Source organism: Lepisma saccharinum, chromosome 21, assembly GCF_977018435.1.
Source record: "Lepisma saccharinum chromosome 21, izLepSacc3.1, whole genome shotgun sequence".
Taxonomy (NCBI): domain Eukaryota; kingdom Metazoa; phylum Arthropoda; class Insecta; order Zygentoma; family Lepismatidae; genus Lepisma; species Lepisma saccharinum.
In genome coordinates, this window is record NC_139249.1 from 38750179 (window position 1) to 38775609 (window position 25431).

General features: G+C 38.2%; 1 protein-coding gene across 2 annotated transcripts; it reads left to right on the forward strand.

Moving 5' to 3' along the window:
* Positions 1-288: 288 nt before the first annotated feature.
* LOC146003986 (U-scoloptoxin(01)-Er1a-like) lies at positions 289-25431 on the forward strand. Of its 2 annotated transcripts, none has more exons than XM_083142526.1 (5): positions 289-443; positions 16592-16639; positions 20645-20685; positions 22505-22730; positions 23129-23275. In XM_083142526.1, the coding sequence occupies exons 2-5, from the start codon at positions 16603-16605 to the stop codon at positions 23179-23181; spliced, it is 357 nt and encodes a 118-aa protein (XP_082998652.1). In that variant the 5' UTR covers positions 289-443; positions 16592-16602; the 3' UTR covers positions 23182-23275. The 2 variants fall into 2 exon arrangements, with proteins under 2 accessions (XP_082998652.1, XP_082998651.1); XM_083142525.1 differs by lacking the exon at positions 23129-23275 and adding an exon at positions 24562-25431 and having other exon boundaries at positions 299-443; positions 22505-22728.

Here is a 25431-nt window from a genome sequence, read left to right on the forward strand (position 1 = left end):
GAAATATCCTTGCGGTTGGCAACGCTGCTTTCCCGCCCGCTAACAGAATCCCACTCTTGTGCTCATCTTCAAGCTCTGACCTTCTTTCCCGCACAAGGGTCTTGAGATCCACTCTCTCTTCTGCCGCCAATCATTTTCCGCGGCTGCTGTGACGTAACAACCAACACATGGAGATAGGCCAAAAGGTTTTTGGGAATTAACCTTGGCGCCATGCGCAAATGCCATGGGGCTTTGGTTTTGTAAAGGATCGGCATTTGTTGGAATGTGAGAGTTGGTTTATACAAGACTTTTATCCAACAAAACGATCGCCCGACAGGGAGGGGGAGAGGGTATATAAGCAGACTCCCACAATGGCACTTCTTACTGAACGTTCTGTCTGTGCCGTAGTTGAGTGTTTTTCTCGAAGGGGAAAGTCAGTTCGACTTAGGAATTCTTTGACTCAGGTAGGTACATTTTCTACTTTGGGGATTGTAACTGCAACAATATGCATAGTGGATTTATTACTTCTTTGTGGGCTGTGTGAGGGTACCTTGCCTCTTACTGTGAGCTTGATACTGGTGGTGGATAAAGACTGGGTGATATATTTTCAGTTAGGGATGAACAATATCGGAAATTTGAAATCGCGATACATCGTCACAGAGGATACGATATGATATTTCTTTTCCGTATCGTGATATTGGCGATACATTGTCTCCACGATATATATCGCCAAAATATCGTGACGATATGTCGTCTAGTTGATATCGCCTGCGCGATATTTTTTTCAATATCGTGGACAATAGTGTAGACAATAATATATCACCCAACACTAGTGGGGATCTGTTTCGCTGGCTGTGCATTTTGATTTTCCTTTTGTTGCTATTTGTATACTTCTGTCTGGTTTTCTCTCTCGTTCTTCTTCATGCTTTCTATTTATCTCTTCATCTTATCTCTGTATTTCTCTCTTCATTTTATCTGTTCGTTTCTCATTTTCTCTCTCTCTCATTACCTTTTATGCATTCAATTTCTCTCTTCACTTTATCTCTGTACTTCTCTCCCTCTCTCTCTAAAATTCTTCCTCACGATTTATATTTCTCTTTCTCTCTCTCCTACTTTTTATTTCTCTCTGTCTCTCTCTCTCTCTGTGTCCCTTATTCTCATTCATACTTTCCATTTCTTCCTTTCCTTCTTTTTATCTCTTTTTCTCATCCTCCCTCGTGCTTTCTATTGCTCTCTCTCTCTCTCCCTCCTTCCCTTTATCTCCCTCTGTCTTTTTTTCTCTCCATCATAATAAACCATCCTATCAAAATTTTTATGATGCAGTTTGAAACTTTCTCATATAGGCTAGTGATGTAGGCAGAAGTGTGGGCTTTATCCCACTCCTTCCTTTCGGTGGTGACGCCGCTGGAACTTAAATGGTTAATTATAGTTATCATTGTAGACTGATACACTATGAAGCTGAATTTCCATAGTTGATATGATAAATGTACAATTTTAAAATTTTTAAATATCTTTTTTCATGTAGATGCCGCTTTTACAAAATAACGCATAACATATTGCTATTTTAAATGTTCTGGAATAGTTGGTAATTTTCATTTTTTATCTTGATTTTACCCCTCTTTTCTGCCTCTTTACGCTAACCGCGAAGATGATGGATGTTTACATGAATTCATGAAAGGACACTCATAGAATGAATCCCCATCTTCAGGACGAGAATTTAACCCGAAAAACTTCGGAAGAAGAATCGCGAATTCATAGCGTTATGATGTGTTTCGAGATAAACAGAATTGAACCTAATAGGAAAGTCTGGATAGACGTGAGACCAAGTAATAGACAACTCTATCCTTCATACAAAAAAGTTATTTTTAAGTTTCTAAGCCATTTCTAAGCATTAATCATATCTGTGCAGAGTCAGTTTGAAAGTACTTGGAGATGAGAACCGATTAGTGTTCGTGTATGATGTGGCATATGTGAATGCAAGCAGGGGACTAAAACTTGTATGGATTTTGTATTTCCTGGTACTCGAAATTATAATGGTCGCAGGGGAATTATATTAGGGTTGGCACCACTGTTCTCTTGTGGAGGAGATGGTAAGACCTTTTACCTATAGTCCACGCGATGAAAGAACAGAGCTAGACTTTCCGGCTCCAAATGAAGGAGTGGTAAAAGGTTGGAACAGCGTCATCACTTTGCTTAAATTCCGCGCTTCGGCCAGTCATCTGCTGTTCATTCACTGGTCAACCAAGAAAGTAGGGAAGACCAGATACAGTCCACAAAGTTACCTGCCCCGTTATTGCTAAACAGTTGCAATTTTTTGGCAATGCAGTGCAAGGCAAAAATAAAATCGACTCTGGTTTTGATATCATGTTACGATCCTTCACCTACCAGTGATAGGCTAAACATTGTTAGTATAAGAGGGAATTTCCTCGTAGCATCAACTTGCACAAACTCGCAAGTCTAATTCTCCTTTGTCATTTTTATTAGTGTATAAGAGGACTGTTGAGGGTTTTTAATTTAGCGACATTGCTCAAAATAAAGGCTAAAAATAGACGTTAACATTTCAAGATAAATGATTGAATGGTACTTGAGGGAATCCATTGTTGTGATTTGTATGTGTCCCTTTTCAGTCTACATAATCTTACAAGGATGCATTCTTTTTTTATATTTTCGGGATTTAGGGGGTCAAAATAACATTCAACTCACTGTTTCCACTGCACAAGGTTAGCGTGTTCTTTTTTTTTCTTCTTACTTCCCTGCTACTTCTGGCTAATTGCTAAGAAGCAATGGGGAGACAATCAAAACAGTATTTTGACAGGAACACCCGAGCGAAGGACGGAACTTGATCCGGAGACCTTCGGTGGCTAGTGGATTTATTAGCCAATGCCCGTCGGCCAATGAGGCGGTATCATAGCTTGCCGAGAAACTCTAGGAAGTTGGAGGGAGCTAGGCAAAAAGTTATAGGTCGACGTAGGTATCAAATGTCTCTCCGTCTGTGCGTCTTTTCTTCCTAAAAATGGATTTGGGTGTGTGCCATAGCAAATATTCAATGTGCTCCTACGGTAACAATAGTTAATGCAAATGAACAGATTTGTTATAAAACGTACACCGAACATAACAAGTCACAGCAGTTCGTAAACGCTAAAATCAGAATTTCATTCACCCCCTACATCCTTGCGTATATGCAGCCCGGAACATTTCGTTGTACCTCGGGTGGCCCATTCACAAGGATATATATTCAAGGCTGACTCGCTTTATCCTGAAGAAAAATTATAGTGGAGCCACAAGTAAAAATGCCTGCGCAGACTCGCGACTCCTGTGCACCGTACGCCCACGTGGAGGGGAGGGCAGAGGAGATCATGCTTCCTTATGGCCCGACCTGAACGGAAGAACGGAAAGCTGCGCGGGAACTTTCCGTCCAAGGTTTTTTTATTTGTGGTCGCTCTATACCACTATACTTCGTCCCGGGGATCTCTGGAGCAAGTGAACGAAAGCAAGTCTATGAGCAAGCAGTGGCTCGTGAGGGCTCGACCAATGAACAAGTGTGAGGGAACGGGATTGCGCGGAGGGGGGAGTGCTGCAGGTACCAGCCTTTGCAGCAGTGTGGTCTGCTTCGCCCCGCCCACTCGAAATGTGCGGTCTTGCTCCATAGAGTCCAGAGACAGAGTATAAAGCACGAGCAAAATTCAAACTGAGAATCGGATAAGATAGGACAATTTCAATCTAAAAGAAATGGATTCGAGTCCCGTTTAGGGCATGGGAACTCGATTATTTTTACCCTCGGAGAATTCATGAGCTTGATAATGGTAGAGTTTTTAGTAAACCTCGTGTACATATTTGCTAATCGGCATTAAATCCGAACTACTGTGTGCCTCCAAAAAGGATCAAACCCGGCATCCCTTGATTACAAGTCGACGACGTCACCACTACACCATCGGGGAGGTCCTGCATCTCAATGTTATTCCAGAAATAGACCTGTGTTTATTACAGTGGATCTTAGTTCAATTTAATTAATAAGTAAATATTTCAATTAAATTCTTGATATAAAAAACACGCACAATTAACACAATTGCATTCCTCGGCAACTCTTTTATTTAATAATTTACTCTATGTCACCTTGATGTCCTTATTCTTCCATTTACGCCTATTTTATGTTGTGTGTGTTACAGCTTTATAATTTTTCTATTCTGTAATTCCTAACTATTACGTTTTCTCGAAAAATATTCAAGCGTTTACTAAATTTGTATTTCTTCATATTTTCTTTTCTCAATTTCAAAAGCGCTGTGGTAATAACGACTACACATATAATTGTGGTTATCGTAGCGTTGTTCCAGATAACTTAAATTACTACGTTAAGTAACATTATTAATTCTTTCCTTCTATCTAAAATTCTAGTTCAGTTTTGGTACAATATGTATTTTTTCTCTCATTTATGTTTAGTTTTCACATACTTCTCTCATTTGTTTAATTTTTTCAAATTTTTTATATCCTTATCAATTATTTCCAGTTGGAAAACGTGAATGTTGCTTTTTCATAATTATTTCAACATTAATTTTGTCAGTTTGACATCTGTAGAACTTTGTAGATAAGGTGGTGTAACACTTATCTCCTTGACGTAATGTTTTTTTCTTTGAGATGAAATAACCCACAACCAGATTTAACAATATCAGAGCCCACAAATGTCTTAGTAATGTCACCAGAAGGCTTTATTTAGTTGATTTCGCTTGCACAGATTACAGAGAGAATTGGCCCCAGACACTTAATTCCAGATTATCTCTACAACGGTATCGCAGAATCGCTGAGAATGATATCACGTAGTAACGAATAACATTATACAGGCATTCAAGGAAACAGATTTGAAAGATTCTCGGTTGAACCACACCGAATAGCTAAAACAATATTCCAATGCCATCTGGTGTAATATATTAATGGTACCGCATCTTTATCAGCGTGTCAGAACTTTCTCATGGTCGTAACAGGGAATGTTACACACGTGTGATACAACTTTTCACAGCATATCTCTCTTAAGAACAAATACGGGCTCTGCAAGTGATATTCACATGAACTTCGCGCTTGAAGATTCTCAGGAAATAGCAGCAACATTTACGTAAACACCATTACGTAACGTAACGTAAGTCTTCCTAGTAAAGATCCTACATTTCGGGAGTTTTCTAAGCAAACCGAACGTTGTTTGTGTTCGAGACATCTTCTGCCTTACGGTAAACTCGTGTCTTTTGTTAGAGCAGATGACGTAAACTAAATGAAAGTGAAAGTTGTATGCCGAAGTGAAGATCACTTAGCGCTTCATCCCACAGCTGAGCTCTAGGCATGTCCCCGATTCCCAACCCGGTGACCTATACGCTCGCTTGTTCTTGGTCGGGGACGGGCTACACAGCCCCGCGAGGCACATTAAGCCCGCCAGTAAATATGTCAACCTTTCGAGCGTGCATTAAGATAAATGACAGTCGAGGAACATCATTTTATTTACTGGACCCTGCGTTACCAAGTCTAGTTACATCATACCGCATCGGAGAAGGTGGTGATGTATTTCATAACTTCGAACTCCGTGGTGGAGAGGTTGTAGTAATGAAGCCAGAGTTCCTAGGTTCGAATCTTGGTCTGGTATGAATGTAGCATTGTGTTTGTACACTAAAAAAGATATGCAACTAATCTTCCACCAAATGTGGCGGCTACAGAACACTTCTTTTGGTGTTAATTCGGAATTAGCGTTGTTGAGCACCATCTAAGGTGTCATGTTCCACCATTTCTGTCAAACCACATCAAGTATAGAGGCCTTTAACACTCGATTAGGTGTGTGTTACACCAATTAGGGTGTTACACAACTTTTGGTGGCAACTCAGTTGCTCTTTTACACCGTACTGTCACCATTTCAATAGTTCATCAATTCATCATTCACCCTCATCGTGATTAACCCGAGAGGTGGAATAGCTACTTGGGGCAACTCATTGAGACGGTCTGACAAATCTGAATAAATTACTGCCAACTGATTGAGCTGAAATTTGCTGGTTGAATCTTAGGACTTCAACCTGTTGATATGACAAGCAACTCCCATGTGAAAGATGGGTTTCGAGCCTTCATCCTGGAATTTGGGCGGACTGACCTTACATGCCTGTCAGCTGGACACATTGTGTAGTAGAGCGATATCTTCCAACGCTCGTCACCTCAGCCTGAGGAAGTATTTTTCCAGTACTGACTGCAGCATTCCCCGTATCAAACAGGTTTTGCATAAATGCAGATTATATTCGCACAGAAGAATGCACTTCAGCGTATTGATATTTTGAGTGCATGTACAAATATAGAACCTTAAGACCAACTCTTACGGGACAAGTCGTTAGGTAATCATGGTGATCAAGTCCTACCACTCCCTCTTCTTTTCAGGGGCGATTCCTCCATGTAGGAAGTGAGTAACTTCGTACAGTTCATTTATACTTGCTTCCAGTTCTCTACTTTTTAGGAGTTTAATAATAATGCGCGTTAGAAAATTATAGGAGTAATGTACGTACAGTTGACTAGGTTAGCTACTGTCAAGAGTCGACTCCTGTAGCTCGCTCCAGCCGCAGCCCAAAGACGATACACACACGCGCTTTGTTGCCCCCGGATGAACCTTGCTACACTACAAACATATGAGTGAGAAATAGTAAACGGGCGGGGGGAAGGTTGCGGTTTTAAAGTACCCGGCTAGAAAGCATCGAGCATTTCCTCAATCAGTGATGCCAACCCAAGTAAAATGGAACTAAACCTGGCACAGTTTGATCATTGTTGGCACATAGCACCCTGTTTTTCAAATAATGGTAAATCTAGCGCAACCTGCAAACGTGAGTTTCTGGGATAGGGAAATCTAATTCAAAGGAATATATTTTCAGGAAATAAAAATAAAATTATGTCCAAATCTACTTCACCAGCGGATATGTTTAAAATAAAAGGGATTATATGCATACACAGCGACAAGCTTTTCACAACCATGCCACGATCCATCCTTTATCTTTTATTTATCCTGCCCGATTTTGTTCGTGAGGATATTTTATGGCAGGAAATCGGTAGAAAGTTGGGGTAACCAAACAATTTTGCCAAACCTATTCAAGTTCTATGCTGAATCCATTTCCTTTGTTGAGCCATTGTACACAATTTTGTGGGAAAATTAACAATATTACATAAATTTAGTGAATAATAAGTAACGCAAGTTCAAAACTCCAAAAGTAGATGCATAATTGTACGTAAAACTACAGGTAACTTAAAAAATATAATAATAAATCTTAGCACAATTTTGAGGCATTTAGCATAATTTCAGAGTTTAAGCAGAACTTTTTATTATCCTCAATCCACACAACGACAGGGAGGAGGGGTGGGGGACAAAATCGAAATTCTTGCAAAATCTAAAATATCATCGAAGGATTTTATAGGTTCACATGAAAATATTTCATAGTTCAAGCGGGGCATGGGCCCCTTGCCCTACTTTGTGCATGGGCCTGCAGGTTTACCATGACTTAATCCTACACCCCCAAAAAGCCACGAGTCGCTACTGCTTCTGTTTCTTTCAAGTAGTTTGCAAATAGTCCCCATGATACAGAACATTGAAATTATCAGTACAACCTGTATGCGCAAGGCTCGGAATCTTCGAAGGTGGTAGAACATATTTTGGCTTGAGGTGCAGATTATGGAAATATTTTTGCACAATAAAGAACGTCACTCTAGTTATTCCATATCGATTCAACAGGTGACAAGGTCATGAATTCCCACCTCATCATGAAGTTAGTAAAAGCAACAACTTTAAGTTTTCATCATCTCTTCTTGAGTTGCTGAACCTTAACAATGAGAAAAAGTGGCTCAAAATCACTGACTTACAGGAATTTCTACAGTCGCATAAAACCGCGGCAACTGGCGAACTAAAGTGGACAGTCATTGGTTTGCTCCTCTCACAGTTACCGCAGACGAAAATGTTTCCCTTCGCTTATGCTTGAGTGCGCCCGTGTTGCCATATTTAATACTTCCTTCCTCTGCTTCGTTGTCAAAATCTTCAACAACGTTTAATATTACGCCATTGTTTTATCCGTACCGTTATCACCTTTATTTGATTTTTCAATTTTGATTTCGTGTTTTAAGTCCACTTTATGCACAGTAAGGCTAATCGGGACTGGACCTAAAGTTTAAAGTGGGATCAGAACCACTATGCGCATTTTCACCTTTATGATGATACAACTTGCTGACGACGATATGTTTAAGAATGCCATGGGATGGGGGGACAAGGGGGGCCGTGATCCCCCTGGAAAATGAAAGTCAACCAAAAGTTTTGTATCTCACACATATAATTGCATTCTAGCCACAATAATATGGGTTTATTATTGATTGAACACCATAAATTCAAAATTAAGCAATGTTTTTTTTTAGGGAAGAACACTATTTTTGGGGGAAATGTGCCTTCCTTGACCCCCTGGAAAAAATACCTTCTGTGCCCCTCCCTGGAAAAAATCCTGCGGGCGTCCATGAAGAATGCTGCACATTTTGGCAACGCAGCGGCATGATTACACTGTGAAATACTGGATTAGCCTTTCGTGGTTCCTTCAAAATATGACGATAGATTAAAATGTGAGTCCAAAATTTAAGACAAATTTTGGTCCGCGTAATGAACAAACCACTTACCACAAGCAATTGCGGAAAAAATGTGGCCGAGAAGTCGGTACTATGTGCTTAGAAGCCAGTGGTCCTAAGTTGAAACTCTGGTTAAGGCACGTGATGGATTGTTGAGTGTGTCCCACGCGTGTCGTCAATTCATCATTCATGCTTATGGCGGCAATAAACGAAGAGTTAGAAGCAGAAAAAGGAAAAACACGAAATTGAAAGCGCTGAGAACTTCAAGCAGGCCGTTCCCGTTTCATCTCTTGATGAAGTTCTGACTCACGATCTGCGTCTTGAGAAGAGGAAGCCCGTTGGTAGTTTCCCTTCTGGAGGCAGCGACCGGCGTCGAGCAAGGCCATTGCCAGTCAAGAGCAAAGAAGAAAGCACGAGGATAGCTTTTTTATGTAGAGTACGTGCTCGACTCGCCGTAATCCGTGCGCACGCCAATTCAATCAAAGGATTTGAAGACCAAAACACACAGCAAGCTCGGTGGCTGAGTGTGATCAGTAACCATGGAATTTTAGGTTCTAAATCGTGTGCTTTTAGGTTCCTAAAATAGGCTCTAAAATCCTAAAATAGGCTCTAAAAACCTTAAATTATGCTCTAAAAATCCTAAAATAGGCTCTAAAATCCTAAAATAGGCTCTAAAAACCTTAAATTATGCTCTAAAAATCCTAAAATAGGTTCTAAAAATCCTAAAATAGGCTCTAAAACCTTAAATTAGGCTCTAAAAATCCTAAAATAGGCTCTAAAATCCTAAAATAGGCTCTAAAAACCTTAAATTATGCTTTAAAAATCCTAAAATAGGTTCTAAAAATCCTAAAATAGGCTCAAAAAACCTTATATTAGGCTCTACAAATCCTAAAATAGGCTCTAAAAGCCTAAAATAGGCTCTAAAAACCTTAAATTATGCTCTAAAAATCCTAAAATAGATTCTAAAAATCCTAAAATAGGCTCAAAAAACCTCATATTAGGCTCTACAAATCCTAAAATAGGTTCTAAAAATCCTAAAATAGGCTCTAAAACCTTAAATTATGCTCTACAAATCCTAAAATAGGTTCTAAAAACGCTAAAATAGGCTCTAAAAACCCTAAAATAGATCATAAAAATTTTAAGTTAGGCTCGAAAAATCCTGAAGTAGGTTCAAAAAAACTTGAATAGTTCAAAATTCCTGAAAAATGCTGATTAGGTATAGTCACAGGCAATGAAAATGGGACATCTATATCCTGAAATACGAACTATCTTGCATAACGTTATGTGCGCTGCCTAACCCTACGGCGATGCCAGAACTTAACATTGGAAATTTGCTATTAAAATCCACTCTTCGCCGTATAGTTAGGCAAGAAACTTTTTTCATGTTATCCACAGTCAAACTCCGCAATTTTGTCTGAGAGGATCATCTTATGTGACTAAAACAACATTTCAACAAAAACCTAGTTAGTGGTGCTAACTTCAATGCTGAAATGTTAGTTTGCAAGGCGTGAATGCCACAGAGCACCAAAGTAACGTGAAAGTGAGCAACACCACACAGATCAGACCACTTTGGATTGTACAGGTAACAGTGGCACCAGACATTTTGCTTTGTTTAGAGCTTTGAAAAATCACCATGGACTTGGAGGAAGGGAAATCGACAGAGAGTACGTTTCAAAGACATTCGTCATTGATTTTTTTCGTGACCAAACAAAGCAAATGCCTCTGTGTGACATAAAAATCCTGTAAAACCTCTAAAAATATATAAAAACCTAAAAAAGGCTTGATTTAGGCACATAAACCTAAAATAGGTTCTAACAAGCAAAATAGGTTTTTTAGGCATTATAAAACTTCATCAGTTGTTGCATTATTTAATGAAACGCTGACATAACTTATTATTTCTTACATGTCTGTAAAGGGAAAAAAAGGTTAAAAACGTAAAATTTGAGGTCTAGTGATCAGCCATCGACTCCCGACAAAGGATACGGTTTCGAATCCCGGTCTGGGGATGCTGTACCCTGGACCAAAATTTGCAAAAAATTTCAGTTCTTCTTTTTAGAGTGAAGCAAGTCACCACCCGGTTGGGTGCCAATAGACCTAAAATCACTCCACAGGAAATTTGGAATCCGAGTGACATTTTTCGGCCTTGCCCCACGCGGTTTCATTTTTCCCAAAGGTTCGGATCTCACTTTAAACTGTAGGCCCAGTCCAGATTACCCTATCTATGCATAAAATGGACTTGAAATCACGTTTTAACTGTAGTACTGTAACCGTTCCAGAACTTTTAGAGGGTATAAGGTGTATCTATACCCCTACCCATTTCTCCACACCTTGTTCCTGCGTCCACTACCTCTAAAGTCTTTCTTGTAAGAAGTGTCAGTTCCTGCATGTTTGTAAATTTGTTATGTAGCGTCGCCTTCTCTGTAACTTTTCGCTGATCGCAACGGAGAGGATGAAGCTATGTAGATGATAGTGAGGGAGGGCCATTCCCAAGGCAACACCCATGCCCTAGCCTGGTACAAAATTCCAAAAATCCGATAATTTAGCAAGTCTCACCACGCGTGTTTTTATTCTTCCCATAAGGATAACATGCCTAACATTACATTGGAAATGTAATAAAGTAATTCGCAGGAGGAAAGAGAAGAATTACTTTAGATTTACTTTTGAGTCCGTCACTATTTCTTTTTTTATTCCATTGAAGTTGAAGGTCGGGATGGAAAATCAGTAGTAGTGGATTATAATTAATCTCTGCGTGTCGAATAGTGGAATTGTGGGTAAAGAATAGAATGTTCTATTGATATGGTCATGTAGCTTGGATCATTTCTACCGTCATTTATAAGCCTCCCTGATGGCGCAGTGGTAGCGTCGTCGCCTTGTAATCAAGAGGTCCCGGGTTAGATACCCGGTGGAGGCACTAATGGTTCGGATTCCATTTTGAACTGTAGGGTCAGTCCCGATTAGCCTTACTGTGCATAAAGTGGACTTAAAACATCAAATCAACCGACCAATCGTCATTTATATTTGTGGCAGTTTGTTTCGCCCTGTTAACAAGTTGCCTAAGGATTTATTACTTTGAGACTTGTGCACAGATAACGAAACGCAACCAGGAAAAACATTCAAATCCATAATGGCAAAGAAATGAACACAAAATGCAAATTTTTAGTCTTCGCATTTTCCTTTCTTTCAACACCATGTAATCACATAATCATCAATCCCTTAGCATTTATCTTTTCCAAACAGACTTCCTTATGTTGTAAAATCTTCAAGTGACGCATCACAATTCCTCAGAAACAGGGTTATGCAACTCCTCCATATCTCACGGCGGCCCTCGGTAGGGAAAGTGAAAGTGACGAAGAAATTTCGGTCCGATTCCCTCTCTACGTCTCACGTTTGTTTATCCGAATTCATGGACAGAGCCCTAAGCTCTTTCTCTTGTCGACTGATCTCGCGGAGAAAATTCGTGATTGTAAACATCACGATCAAGAGGCATCAAACAAGCCGTAGATGTGTTCGTTCATTTTTAACGATCTATACTTTCTTACTTTGCTCTTCAGACAGTCCGCACGCTTATCTTGGTTGAAAAATATGCCTTTTGACGATACAAAGACCTAAGGTGTCTATGGGTGCCTGAATCATGACGTTACAGATGGTTCCGGGTTCGAGTTCCGCCCTGAGCATCATCATCATCAGATGGCCTGCCTACCTCTGTCGCGGAGTGGTCAGCCAAACGCCCTACGGAGCCAGAGGTCTCAGGTTCGAACCCTGGTTAAAGGCATGGATGTATAATTTTATTTCACCCATCGTCCATTTCATCAATTCAACGCTCATTCTCATTGTCGCGATTAATTTAATAGATAAAAAAGTGAAGCAAAATAACTGAAATGATTATCACTGCATTTATGTTTTAAATTTTTATTTAAAAGTCCACTTTATACACATATAGGCTAATTGGGACTGGACCTACGTTTTAAATTGGGCTCCGAACCACTATGTGCTAAGTGGGTATCGAACCCGGGACCACTTGACGAAGTTACTGTTACATGTTCATTTTTGTTTGTCTCTTCATCCATTTAGGGCCAACGATTGCGCAGTGAAAACGCTGATGCCTTGTAATCAAGGGATCATGGGTTCGATCAGCAGTGGAGCACATTACACGGTGATTCGGATCCAACTTAAAACTGCAGCTCTGGTTCCGATTAACTTATCTGAGTATAAAGTGGACTATCAGAAATAATTCTGTTTTCCTCGCGGTCATGTCTGCATAAAGCTGCTCTGGGGTTTACCCAGCTTGCCATAAATTGGTACTTGGGTACCTTGTGAGGTAAAGTCGGCTGTAGCGTGGTGCTGGTTACGTCACCTCCACAAATGTCCGATATCGTGTTGGTCCCTGCTCCACATCCCCTCCTTGCTCCTTAATGGTACGATCCAATGAACAAAGGATAACATTGCCTTACCTTGTATCAAACGTCATCCATTCTACATAATGATTTCGCATCCTCGACGTCGCGATTAACGTGAGGCAGAAAATGGATGCAAGTTTCAGGGCAACGAGTGGAAAAATGGAAATAAGGGAAACAAAGAAACTGTAAGAGATTCGAACTCAGGACCACTTGCTTACAACGCCATACGTTTGTTTGAGTTTTTAAGTCCACTTTATGCACAGATGGCTAATCAGGACTACTATGTGCCTACACCAGGTATAGAACCCGGAACCCATTGATTACGAGGCGACAACGTTGCCCAAGCTCGTATCCAGTATTTTTTTGAGGGAGGAGCGAGATCCGAAAATGTGTTTATATATATATATATATATATACATACAAATAGTTCTGTGTTCCTCAAATTAACAATGTTTTCAAATTTCCTTTAATTTTCATACAGCGCCATTGAAAAGTCATGATAATCCTACATTTAGAAAATAATTTATAAATTAAATTTAGGGTATTAGCAATTATTATTACTGCAAAAACATGTCTAAATGTGAGTTAACAAAAAAAATTAATAAAGAGTTATTTTCCCATCACAACTACAGCTCGAAGAGAGTCTGGTTAAGTATTAAAACTAATGGACTGTCCTGACTAAGTCGGTAAATCGGACGTCTGGTAGCCTTGTATCAATGATTACAAAACTAAAACCACCCAATATTGCAGACTGCAGACTTCTGTCAGCCCTTCTCTACTCACAACAAACATTCGTTTTTTGCAAGAACAAAATTTAATTCTTTCAAGTGTGAAAAATCGTGGATGTTGCAAAATTTGGAAAATTGTCAAGTGTTTTTATAGGTTGACATGTAAATATTTCATGGTTAGAAGGGGGAATGCCACCCATGGCCCTTCCCCTGGGTAGGGGCCTGACTACGCCATCGGGGACGTACAGCGCTAAACGCATTGGATGAATGAGTACAAGCGTGCGTACCTCACAACCCTGACATTTGCAACAAGTACCACTATGCAAGGTGAATGCTGTTTCGCATTTTGAGAGGGATATGTGAATATGTGGAGAAGCACCCTTGATAGATTCTTAGCATAGCAAGAAGATGTAGCAATTTACATCAATAATGTAGACATAAAGGGGACGACCTCCTTTCGGAATCCTCTGCTAACCTTGACATCCAACGTCTGTCTGGCACAGTCCCGGGGCGTCTGATCATCATTCAAAGCACGTTCAGAGCCAGGTGAAAGACCCATTTTTCCTCTTTAAATGTGAAGGACATTCGCGACCCATCCTGACTCACAATCCAAAGGGGAAAGAAAACGGTGCATTTCCCTTTCAATGTTTACTTAACATCTCCGATTCTTTACGTAATCTTTGCATAATCGTGATATGCTATGTACGAGGTTCTGCTAGGAATGATTACAAGTAGTTAATGACATGTGCTCTGTACCGATCAATGTTTGGTGCATTGGAAGCTTACAAATATGTGTTAAAATGCACTCCAAATATAGAATAAAAGCTTTCAAATATCTAATTCGAAAACTACTGTAATACAGTAATCGAAAGCAATTCCTGAAAGACATTTCAACGTAAACAATACGTTTGAAGATTTTGAAGTATCATTTAATTAGAACCTTGAAGTTAAATTTCAAATTATATAATATGTACAAATGTATATAATTGTAAAATATGCATTATATAAAATGTAAATATATGTATCGTATATAAAGAAGACAATTTCATATAGAATTTCATGGTTCCTAATTTTTATACGCATTATCTCTTATATTTTATGTATTACACAACCAGCCACCATACCCTGCTTTGTGCACAGAGACATACAATCCACTCAGTGCTATCTGTTGCGCACTTTCGTATCTAATATAAGCATTTTCATGTTTATATAAATTACGTCTAAATGTTATCATAAGATTTAATGTCCTAGGTACTTAGTAGCAGTGGCGCAACCACAGGGGGGCGGGGGGTCCTCCCACAACCTTGGATGGAATTGAAATTCTAGGGGGGGGGGCAAACATTGACGGCCAAGTGTACCTGCAGGGGGCAATTACCACCTAGAACTTCAAACTTCATGCAAATAAAAATACTATTCGTAAAATTTTCTTGCTCGCTTCGTTGGCAAAACTTGCTTTTCTCAGTCTTATCAAGTTCAAAACCGTAGCTACGGGGCGGCGGGAGTCGGCCCTGGGCGCCGAACGATCTAAATGAAAATAAGATGTAAAATTAATTGATTGATTTGAGGTTTTAAGTCCACTTTACGCACAGAAAGGCTAATCGCGACTGGACCTATATTTGAAAGTGGAACCCGAACCACTGTCCCATGTGCCTCCACCGGGTATCGAACCCGGAGCCTCTTGATCACAAGGCGACGATGTTACCCCTACACCAGCGGGGAGGCACAAAAGTTGTAAAAGAGAGAATGCAATGGCGTCCCGTGAAATTATTTGCGCCCTATTAAATCAATATTGATTTCAGCCGTAATGCATTGCAAATTACCATACAGAGAAATATGACTTGTCTGAATTGATTTAGTTTTAAATTCATGAACAATTGTTTTGAGGAAAGGGAGCGTGCACATTTGAGAGACAATTTATGTAATGTTTGCTGTTGGTTTATTGTGAGATGGATGAATTGGTTGTGTAATGTATTTAAATAATATATGTTGTATATTATATGTATTAAAAAATCTTTGAATCCGTACACAATTTAGTGTCCACGTCGCTCCATGCTGCATATATGTAAAACATATTTCGTGCATGAATGTTATACATGTTAATGTAAAAAATAATTTTATTTGGAATGCATTTATCAAGCATTTTCTGTCTTTCTGTTTGTGTGCTTTTTTTACATTATTAATGTGAAATTGAACGTGTTGAAAAAAATATTTCAAATCGTTTGAATGAAACAAATGCTTTAGCACCAACTTCTACCCCATTTTTGCATACTTTACGAGGGTAATAACTTCGTTGATACTACTACTACTACCAGAACCACTACTACTAATAATAATAACAATAATGTTGGTCCCGGGTTCGAATCCAGGCTTGGGCATGGATGTTTGTGAGTGCCCATTCATCAATTTCATTTTGTAATCGATCATCCACATTTTAGCAAATTAGCCAGAAGTGGCACAAAAAGCGAAGTAAAATAAAGCAAATCAATAATAACAATAACAATAATAATAAGAATGTTATAATAATAACATTATTATTATTATTAAGATTAATATTATTATTGGTACGTTTATCCTGGTACTTGCCCCCCCCCCCTCAGACAAAAATTCGTGGTTGCGCCTCTGAATAGTAGAGTTTACTAACTGGTAACATATAAATTTGTATACCTAAAAAACCTACCCTCCACACCCCCCCCCCCCCGGAAAGGAAATCACAAAAATCACAAATACGGCAAAGATTGGGGGCATCCCCACTAATGGTAAGAGCTTAAATCGCACACTGCTTGGATATATTAAGATATTATATTATTCTATAATCGTATTGTGTGTGTGTGTGTGTGTGTATATGAGCATTTTGACATATACTTATTCTTTTGTTTCTTTCAGGGTTTTACAGAATGATTCGTCAAATACTCCTATTTACAGCATTTCTAGGTAAGTTGTTTGAAGCAAACCTTTTCATACACTATATTTTTTTTGTTGAAGAAACGGACAATTACGTGATACATAAATAACGACACAATGCTGTACATCTTATAATTAACACATAATTAAAACGTACCAAGAAGAATGTGATTGTAAGAAATAGTGTGCTGCTATTAAACACATGTGCTTTTGTGTGTACATAATGTTTTTAATTTCATCGTAAACGTCATTTGACATTCAACATAATTAACTTTGCAAGTACAAAGCGAAGTCTGTAATTGTCTTTCTTGTAATATTCTTTTATCTGCCATCTGTGATCTAATTTTTAATTCTATATTTCAAGTTAGTTCGGAAATATAACTGAAAATAAAGCGTTCATAAGATTTTAAAAATCACAATGCATTGTTTCATAAGCGAAGGAAAATACACTTTCAGAGCTATTTAGCCTTTTTCCCATTATTTATTCATTAGTTACAAAAATGCAACCGTTCATACAAAGAACTTTCTACCGAACTGCTAACATTCGAATCTAATTTCAACAACAACCTTTGCTGTATTACCTTTTACGTTGACATTGTACGAGATGGTTTGTTCTATAAGAAGCAAAATAACAGATTATAACACCATTAAGCCTTGTTTCCATGATTATGAAAAACTAATTATGCTGACCAAGGCAGTAATTTATTTTATTACGTTACCTTCCCTGGTTACGTTAGTTTATGTTTTTAATAAAATAAATTACTGCCTTGGTCAGCATAATTAGTTTTTCAAAATAACAGAGTATATCGGACTAAAAACAGAAACAATAGATAATGCAGGGCTACCATAAATAATTAATTCGATTTCTAAACACTGTATTTTCCAAAGTATTGCACATACAGATATTAATGATACATGAAAATAACTGTAAACTCACCCAGTTTTCCTCACAGTCTACAAATGTTCTACATGTGCCCCTCTGGCCACACGACACACATCCAAGAGGTAGTCGACTTCCACCCATACATGTTGTAGCAATCCCCTATCAATGGTCATCACAGAAGCATTGATACTTTCCCTGAACCTTCCCTGGTTCTTTTCTGCACTCTCTTCTGAATGCACGCTGCATTGCAATAACAGATGTGGCCATTTTGTACATATACTGTACTCGTGCTGCCATCTGGTGTGTCACGATGCAAACTTGGTGAGTTTACAGTAATTTCCATGTATCATTCATATCTGTATGTGCAATACTTTGGAAAATACAGTGTTTTGAAATTGAATAAATCATTTATAGTAGCCCTGTATTTTATTGTCATCATCGAAGAATGTTCTACCTAAAGGACTTGACAGAAATTATAAAAAATCAATAATTCTCGAGAGAAATAATTCATTTTTATCGGAGCCAGACTGCGTTCAAATACTAAAATGCAAGCCGTACAATAATTGTTTAAAAACATTTATCCGTTTTTAATTTCCTAAATTCAAAATTTTAAAATATTTTTCAAGGTAATGTGTCGCAAGTATGCACGTAAGCATGCAATGACGTTTAGCATTACTACTTACATTTTGGTTATTTAACGTTCCAACTTCTCTAGGTTAACTGAAACAATGGTGATAAGCAGCGGCGGCGTTTGGGTTCTAAAACTGGGTGGTAAAGACACTATATTTCCATTTCTAGATAAGGTTTAGCATAGTGCAGGGGCAAAAGTGTCGAAAAGTGGGGGCAACTGCCCCACTAATCGCCGCCACTGGTGATAAGTGTCGAATTGATCAAAATAGATGATGAAACAAACACAACGAAAAGTGCATGTCTTGACCTGGATTCGAATCCATGAATCTTGACGTCGTGAACTCCATTCTGACCACTCCACCACTGAAACCGGCCATAAAATAAAGCAGTCGGTAATACTGTTGCCAACATAACATTATATTGACTACCTTCTCATAATTCGAAAATTGATCATTTATTGTTCTCTTCCTTAATATGTTTTTCACTACAACATCCAGGCTTTGTGATCTTGTGCCTTACTCTTCATAGCAGCGGAGAAATTGCTTTTTTGAATCATTTACTAGCTGCACTGGTGTATGCAGGAGGTGGCTGGAATTGTATAGCTCGATATTTCAATTCATATTTAATAGGGATAGGATTTTTATGACCTAAAAATTACCAAAATATGCAAATTAAAATATGCTGTAATGACCTAAAATTTTACAAAATATGTACTAGAATTTGAAAAATATGCCCTTATAACTGTACTGTTTCAAACATGAATATCTAACATATGCTGAGCTATTTTCACATACAAACTATTTGTAGTTCACTTTATGGGTCCTGAGTTGCAATGCACAATGAATACTTTCTCTAAATTTTCAAATAAAAATGAAAAAGATATTGCTGCAGTCAAAAAAAACCCTCGAGTGAACATGGACGAATTCACTCCGAAAATGACTGTATATTTCTTATAAAAGCGAAAATATGGTGAATATGACCAAAAATCCATCAAAATATGCTCTATAACGTATACATGGCCAAATATGCCAAAATATGCCCTTAAATAGCACCTTAATTCAATTAGTTTATTCACAATATGAATTTCTATATATTTAGGGAACACATCACCCATACCAAAAGAAAATATGCTAAGTCATGAAAATCCTAGCCGTAATAATTGCCATTGTTCATAGGCAAAAAATTGCAATGGGGGTTATTTTATGGGGTTCCAGTTATCATTTTGGTTTTTCCCGAGATCTTAACTGCTTTCATTCCAAAATTTTCAATGAGGTTTTAGCCTCATTGGTAGCCATACAATTTCGATGAACACAGTTAGAAGTGAAAGGACTGGTGGACAATGGCGATGACATTTTAAACCTTGTATCAAATTGAAGGGTGACTTAACACCCCGTACAATACCTCTTACAAGAGGATTCTGTGAAATATTGATATTTTCGGCTGGGAATTTGGTTCAATCAAGTTTTAGAACGTGGGCTAGAGCCAACAGACACCTTTTGAAGTGACCCGTTTGCTCATACGTGCGAATACACTTTCCAACTCACTCGTCGATTTTAATGTCACGCGTCTTACTTTTCTGACCTTCCAGATTAAGTTCCATCCGCATGTACTTGCGTTCGTGTCTTCTCCTTGGCTCTTGAGGCAGGCCAGAACATCATGAATTTTTGGTTCCGGTCTTCCAAGACACCTATTTATTTTGTTGTCCCAACCTTCTACAGCATTATTAGTTCTGTGGCGCCTTTGGTTAGGTTAGGTTAGGTTAGGTTCTGATAGTCGTCATTGTCCTACCATTAATTTATAAAATGACCTTCACCGTCAAAGTCATCGCAAATTGTCGTGATCTCGGCTTCATTGCAATTGTCCTAGATTCAGCCTCATCAGCGTACTCCAGTGACTAGAGTTGACGAGCTGTATCTTTGCGGGTGAACCCTGCCCAGGCCCGGCTGCGCAGTAGCAAGGGGGAGGAGCTACCGGCTGCGCGTCATTATCCTTGCGTTCTGTCCTTGTTGTAAACCACCCAAAAGGCGAGTAGGTGGCAACTACATAAACGTATCTCTCTCACACTCTGCGCGGAGTAGCCAAGGCCACCCGCAAAGATACAGCTCGTCAACTCTAGCTAGTATATTCTTCTCTTCCCATTCTTCACTCCCTCTAGCGCATGTTATTACTGGCGGTTCCTTTTTACCCTGCAGTGTCACAAACAATTTCTTTCTCCCCTCTTGAACACTCTCAGCATTTGGACCAACTCTTTCCAACACAGTTTTATTTCATACGCTCCTTTTTTCACCATAGGCTCATTTCTGAAGCTTCTAGTCATTAACTGATTATAAAATGACCGTATTTATATGAGCATTTTATTTATTTTTTTATCTAAAATTCAGTTAATATTGAAATAAAATCTCCAGGAAGGCTGAAAAATTGAGTCGAGAATGGGATTTCCCCGTACAAAGTTAACAAAAGTCACTGCTTGTGAAAAACACCAGACTACATAATTATAATGGTTTTTCTTTTTGTATTTTCAGCTCTCACATACGTGTATTCAAAACCCACAGCATTACACAGAGTAAGTAGTTCCATCTATTTCTTAATGCTACAAGGAATTTATTATCTTAAAATTAGATAAAATTGTTAATCCATTTCGTTTATTTGTTATTCAATTCCAACTCAAAGATAGCGCTTTTGTACTAACTATATGCTATGATGCAAAATTCTTTAAAAAACAATAAGATTTTTATCTGTGTTTAATCATAGTTAAATTTAATTATTTAATGAATATTGTCAATATATGCTTTATTTTACGTCATTTATCACCTATTTATTAATACATATCGGGTTATATTTCTAGCAAAAGTGTATAAAAATGTATCATAAAACGTGACATTGATTTTACAATGAAAATTTTGTGTTCCATCGCAGGGATTTTCATTAATTGTTCTTGTTTTAGTTATTACCATATTTTAATTAAACTGGTCGACAGGGAAATTTTCTTTGCATGTAAGAAGGTGTTCCTTTTAGTTTTCGAGCTGTAGAAGACGAATCTGAACTTGGTTTTAGTCCTGCACCCTCAGATTTAGATATAATGCCAATTATAGTATAAACCTTTAGACCCCATGACAACGTCCGGCATCTTGGTGACCACCATCTTGGATCTAACTTCATTTCTTTAAATGGCATGACGTGCGCCAAAAAGTTGCCATGTCCAATTGCTGTAATCAATCTACACTCCCTTTCATTTTACAAGGGGTGGTCAGGGACTTTAGACTCACCCTGTATATTGCAATATGTATACTTTACATGTTTCTTAATTGAAATTCGTCCTACACGACAACTTCAGTTAGCCAACTTAATATATAGTGTGTGTCTTACTGAGTTTATGTTTGCGTAGCGCAACTGTAAGGGTTTCTCCAAAAATTAACTTTTTCCCCAAATTTTCTTATTTTCTTTTACTTCTTCTTCTACAAATTGGGCTGATGGATCCCAAATGTACCTCGTTGGAATCTGTGTTCCATAAGCTTTCCAATGAGGTATCGTTTGTGATTCTTGGATAATTAGTAGAGGGGCACAAAGGCCGCCAACATGAAGCTCTGCGATTTCCTTCAAATTTTGGCCGGGGTCTAAAGGTTTATACTATAACTGGCATTATTTCTAAACCTGAGGGTGCAGGACAAAAAAAAAGTTCAGATTCGTCTTCTGCAGCTCGAGAACTAAAAGGAACACCTTCCTTCATTAAAAAAAATCAAAGTTTAATTTTGTTGACCAGTGTCATGTCATATTAATTTTTGATATAGTGTGCATCATGACATCCACTGGTTCTCCGTAAGCTTAAGAGGAAAATCTCTTAAACTCTGAATACACATATCAACGATTTCATCTATTGTATATATATTTACAGCAAAGTCATTTTAAGTTTGAAATTAACAGTAGTAGGGCAATAGAGCAAATGGTAACAAACCAAACAATAAGACCACGATGTTGGTCTTAGAGTAGTGTTGATGATGTCTTTGGGATTTTCTATTCAAAACTGTTGAACTTGGTGTTACAAGCCTTCACATCTTATTCGGATGATGGGCATTTTTTCGGGATGGATTAATTTAGAACAGTGTTGCAAACCTCCCGATTAGAATTATTGAGCATTGTATACAGCTACGATAGCCGATGGTAGCGCAGACACGGCTAGAAACACTGCGGGAGACAGGGCAATGACGTTTTCAGAATTTCTGGTGGACACACCTTTCCTTCAATAGAAGGGAAGCTGATTGGCTGTTGCAGTCACCTGAGTCTTAACTTTGCACCGCATGTACGAATTCCTCGGCCATCTTTTATGGCGAGCTGTACCCACTGCTGGAAGCAATGGGCTAATAAATAATGATCTGTTTTTTCAGGCGAAGAGATGGGAGGAATTTCCTAACGTGACGTTTACATTCGATTGCGGGGACCGTCCAGTGGGATTCTACGCAGACACGGAGTTCAACTGCCAAATCTTCCACATGTGTGACGAAGATGGACGACGCATCCCACACATATGCGCCAACGACACGGCGTTCAACCAGCAATACAGGGTGTGCGACTGGAACTACAACTTTGACTGCAACGACGCCCCCAACTGGTAAGGGATGCTACCATTTCGCACGTGTTATTTATTCTTACTTGAGTATTAGAGTGATTGGTTTAGTATATTTCGCTTTTCTTTTCTTCCACTTTTGGATAATTGCAAAGATGAGGATGAGTGAGGATATGATGAAATTCCTGAAAGGACACTCACAAAGAACACTCAGACTAAGGCCGGGATTAGAACCCGAAACCCTGGTATCCTAGTGCGCTGTGCTAACTACTCCAATTACGGCTTTAACCGGTACAAACACGCAATATTCTGTGATAGCTTTCTACGCCGTAGTATAGAAGTTAATGACTATGAATCCATCTCGATATGGTCTATCCTGGGTTCGAATCCCGGTTTGGCCATGGGCGTTCTTTGTGAGTGTCCATTCATCAATTTCATCATCTCAACTACCTCAACGAACTTACGTACGTGACCGATCCGCCCAAACCAAGGAACTAGACGAACCGTGTGATAGTCTTTGGAAGAAAGAGTCTAGAGAACTGTGCATGTCTATAGTCTCGGAGACCTAGTGAGGGATAATTTGCAGAGTCAATATGCATCCTCATCTTCGCGATTAGCCAAAATAGGACAAGAGCCAATTAAAGCAAACCAATTCAATCAGTCAAACAACCAATATATTCAGAATCAAGAGAGAAACATCAGAATGAGTGTTTTGACTTGATAGATGTGTGCAAAACCTTTAGTAAAGATAATTTTTCGTTTTTTACACACTTTTTTCGTGAACGTGGATTATTGTAAGAGTTCTGTTTTATGCACTACTTAACAGGGGCGCCCGTAGCCGGGTGCCCTCCTGATTTATCTGGAAAGACAGAATACAATTCAAATTTTGAAATTGTAACGTGAAAACATAGACGCAAAGCCAGCAGATTAAGTTTCTATGCACATTATTATCCTACTGCTGGGGATGCTTTATGAGAATTCTCTTAACTGGGGGAAAGCATCCCCTCACCTTTTCCCCACTATAACTGCTCCCCCTCAGAAGTTTTCCTGCGGACGGTCTTGCTACTTAGAGTTACACACTTAGATTATTTTCTGTGACCAATTTATTTTTATTACTTTTAAAACTATAAAATTAAAATATTTCTCCACTTTAAATTTTTATTTCCTTCGAGTTTTACCCCCTCCATGCCTTTTACTTGTATTACATATATGTCCTTAACTTGGAGAAATAATAAACCTACTTTTGTCATGTCATTTTAAATGTGTATTTTTCACAGAGCTCCTCACTTTATTTTATAATTTGGGATTTTAGCGGAACCTTTCTGTATGTCTCCCCATGTACTTTCAGACTTCTATGTTTCTGAAACTAGTAAAAGAGAGCTTTTATAATGTAGAGATCTGGTAGCGTATTCCAACCAATTATAAGTGTATGTAGGATAATAATTATCTATGGTTTTGATTGGGCTTTCGTTTCTCGATTTTTCTCGATCTCATAATTAAGGGACCTCTGAAAAAACATATTAATGTAATTTACAATGTGCTTGTAGTTACATAATTATTACTTAACAATTTTAAGTCGCAGTTTAGATGCAAATTATATGTTTCAATTACTGAAAGTTGTTAAAAATGTAAATTATTTTAGCAATGTTTTCGCATGAGTTTACAAAATTATATACCAAATTTGTATAATTATACTTTTCAAATGATAACAGGCCTTACCATCTTTAACCTAACCCGCAAGATACAATCATATTTATGCTGTGGAAGCATGAATTTCAATTCACCTTCGTTTTAACATAGGCCTTTAGTTGCTAATTTGCCTAATTATGCAAAATATCACAGCAGAATGTGCTAAAATAATATGCACTTATTTTTCAGGTACTACCTCAACGAACTTACGTACGTGACCGATCCGCCCAAACCAAGGAACTAGACCAACCGTGTGGAAAGTCTTTGGAAGAAAGAGTCTAGAGAACTGTGCATGTCTATGGTCTCAGAGGCCTAGTGAGGGACAATTTGCAGAGTCAATATGCAACACAAGAACTCCACTAGTCTTGATTTCGGTTGAGAGAAGTTCATCGTAAGATTTCACGACAAAGACTTCAGTGATTAGAACTAGTGGTCAAAGTCTTCCGTGAAGACATGGACAACTACTAACAACGACATCTATCAGACGGCAGTGCGGATTATGACTGCAGACAACGATTCTGGATTTTGTGAATTAACTTTAAGATACTACCACTTTTAAAGAGTTTTAAAAAGAAGTGCCAAAAATATTTACTTTTTACTGTATATTGTACATAATAACATTCAAAAGTTAAATTGTTTTAAGAAATTGTTCAACGAACACAAATTTGGCGAACAAAAAAAATAATGTACAAATTTTGGTGTTGGAATTGTTAAACTAAGTTACAAACCAGTTCAAAACATTTTATTAACGTGAATAGTTTATGCCTCTACTGTGACATATGTAAATATTATAAATATTCGGTTATAATGGAAAATTTTTCATCTTAATGTGAATGAGCGAATTTTAAAACACGTACAATTATTAAATCTGCTTACATCAAGAAATTATACTCTCTAATATTGTTGAAAATGAGTTGTTTTTTCAGAAATTAGAATTTAATTGTCGTAATTCCTGCTACTCAGATTTGAAAGAAAGATAATACTATTTTTTTATTTTCTCTGTAGTTATATCTGGTTCATAGCCAAACTTGTTTCAATTTTTGTACAAAAATGCCAAGA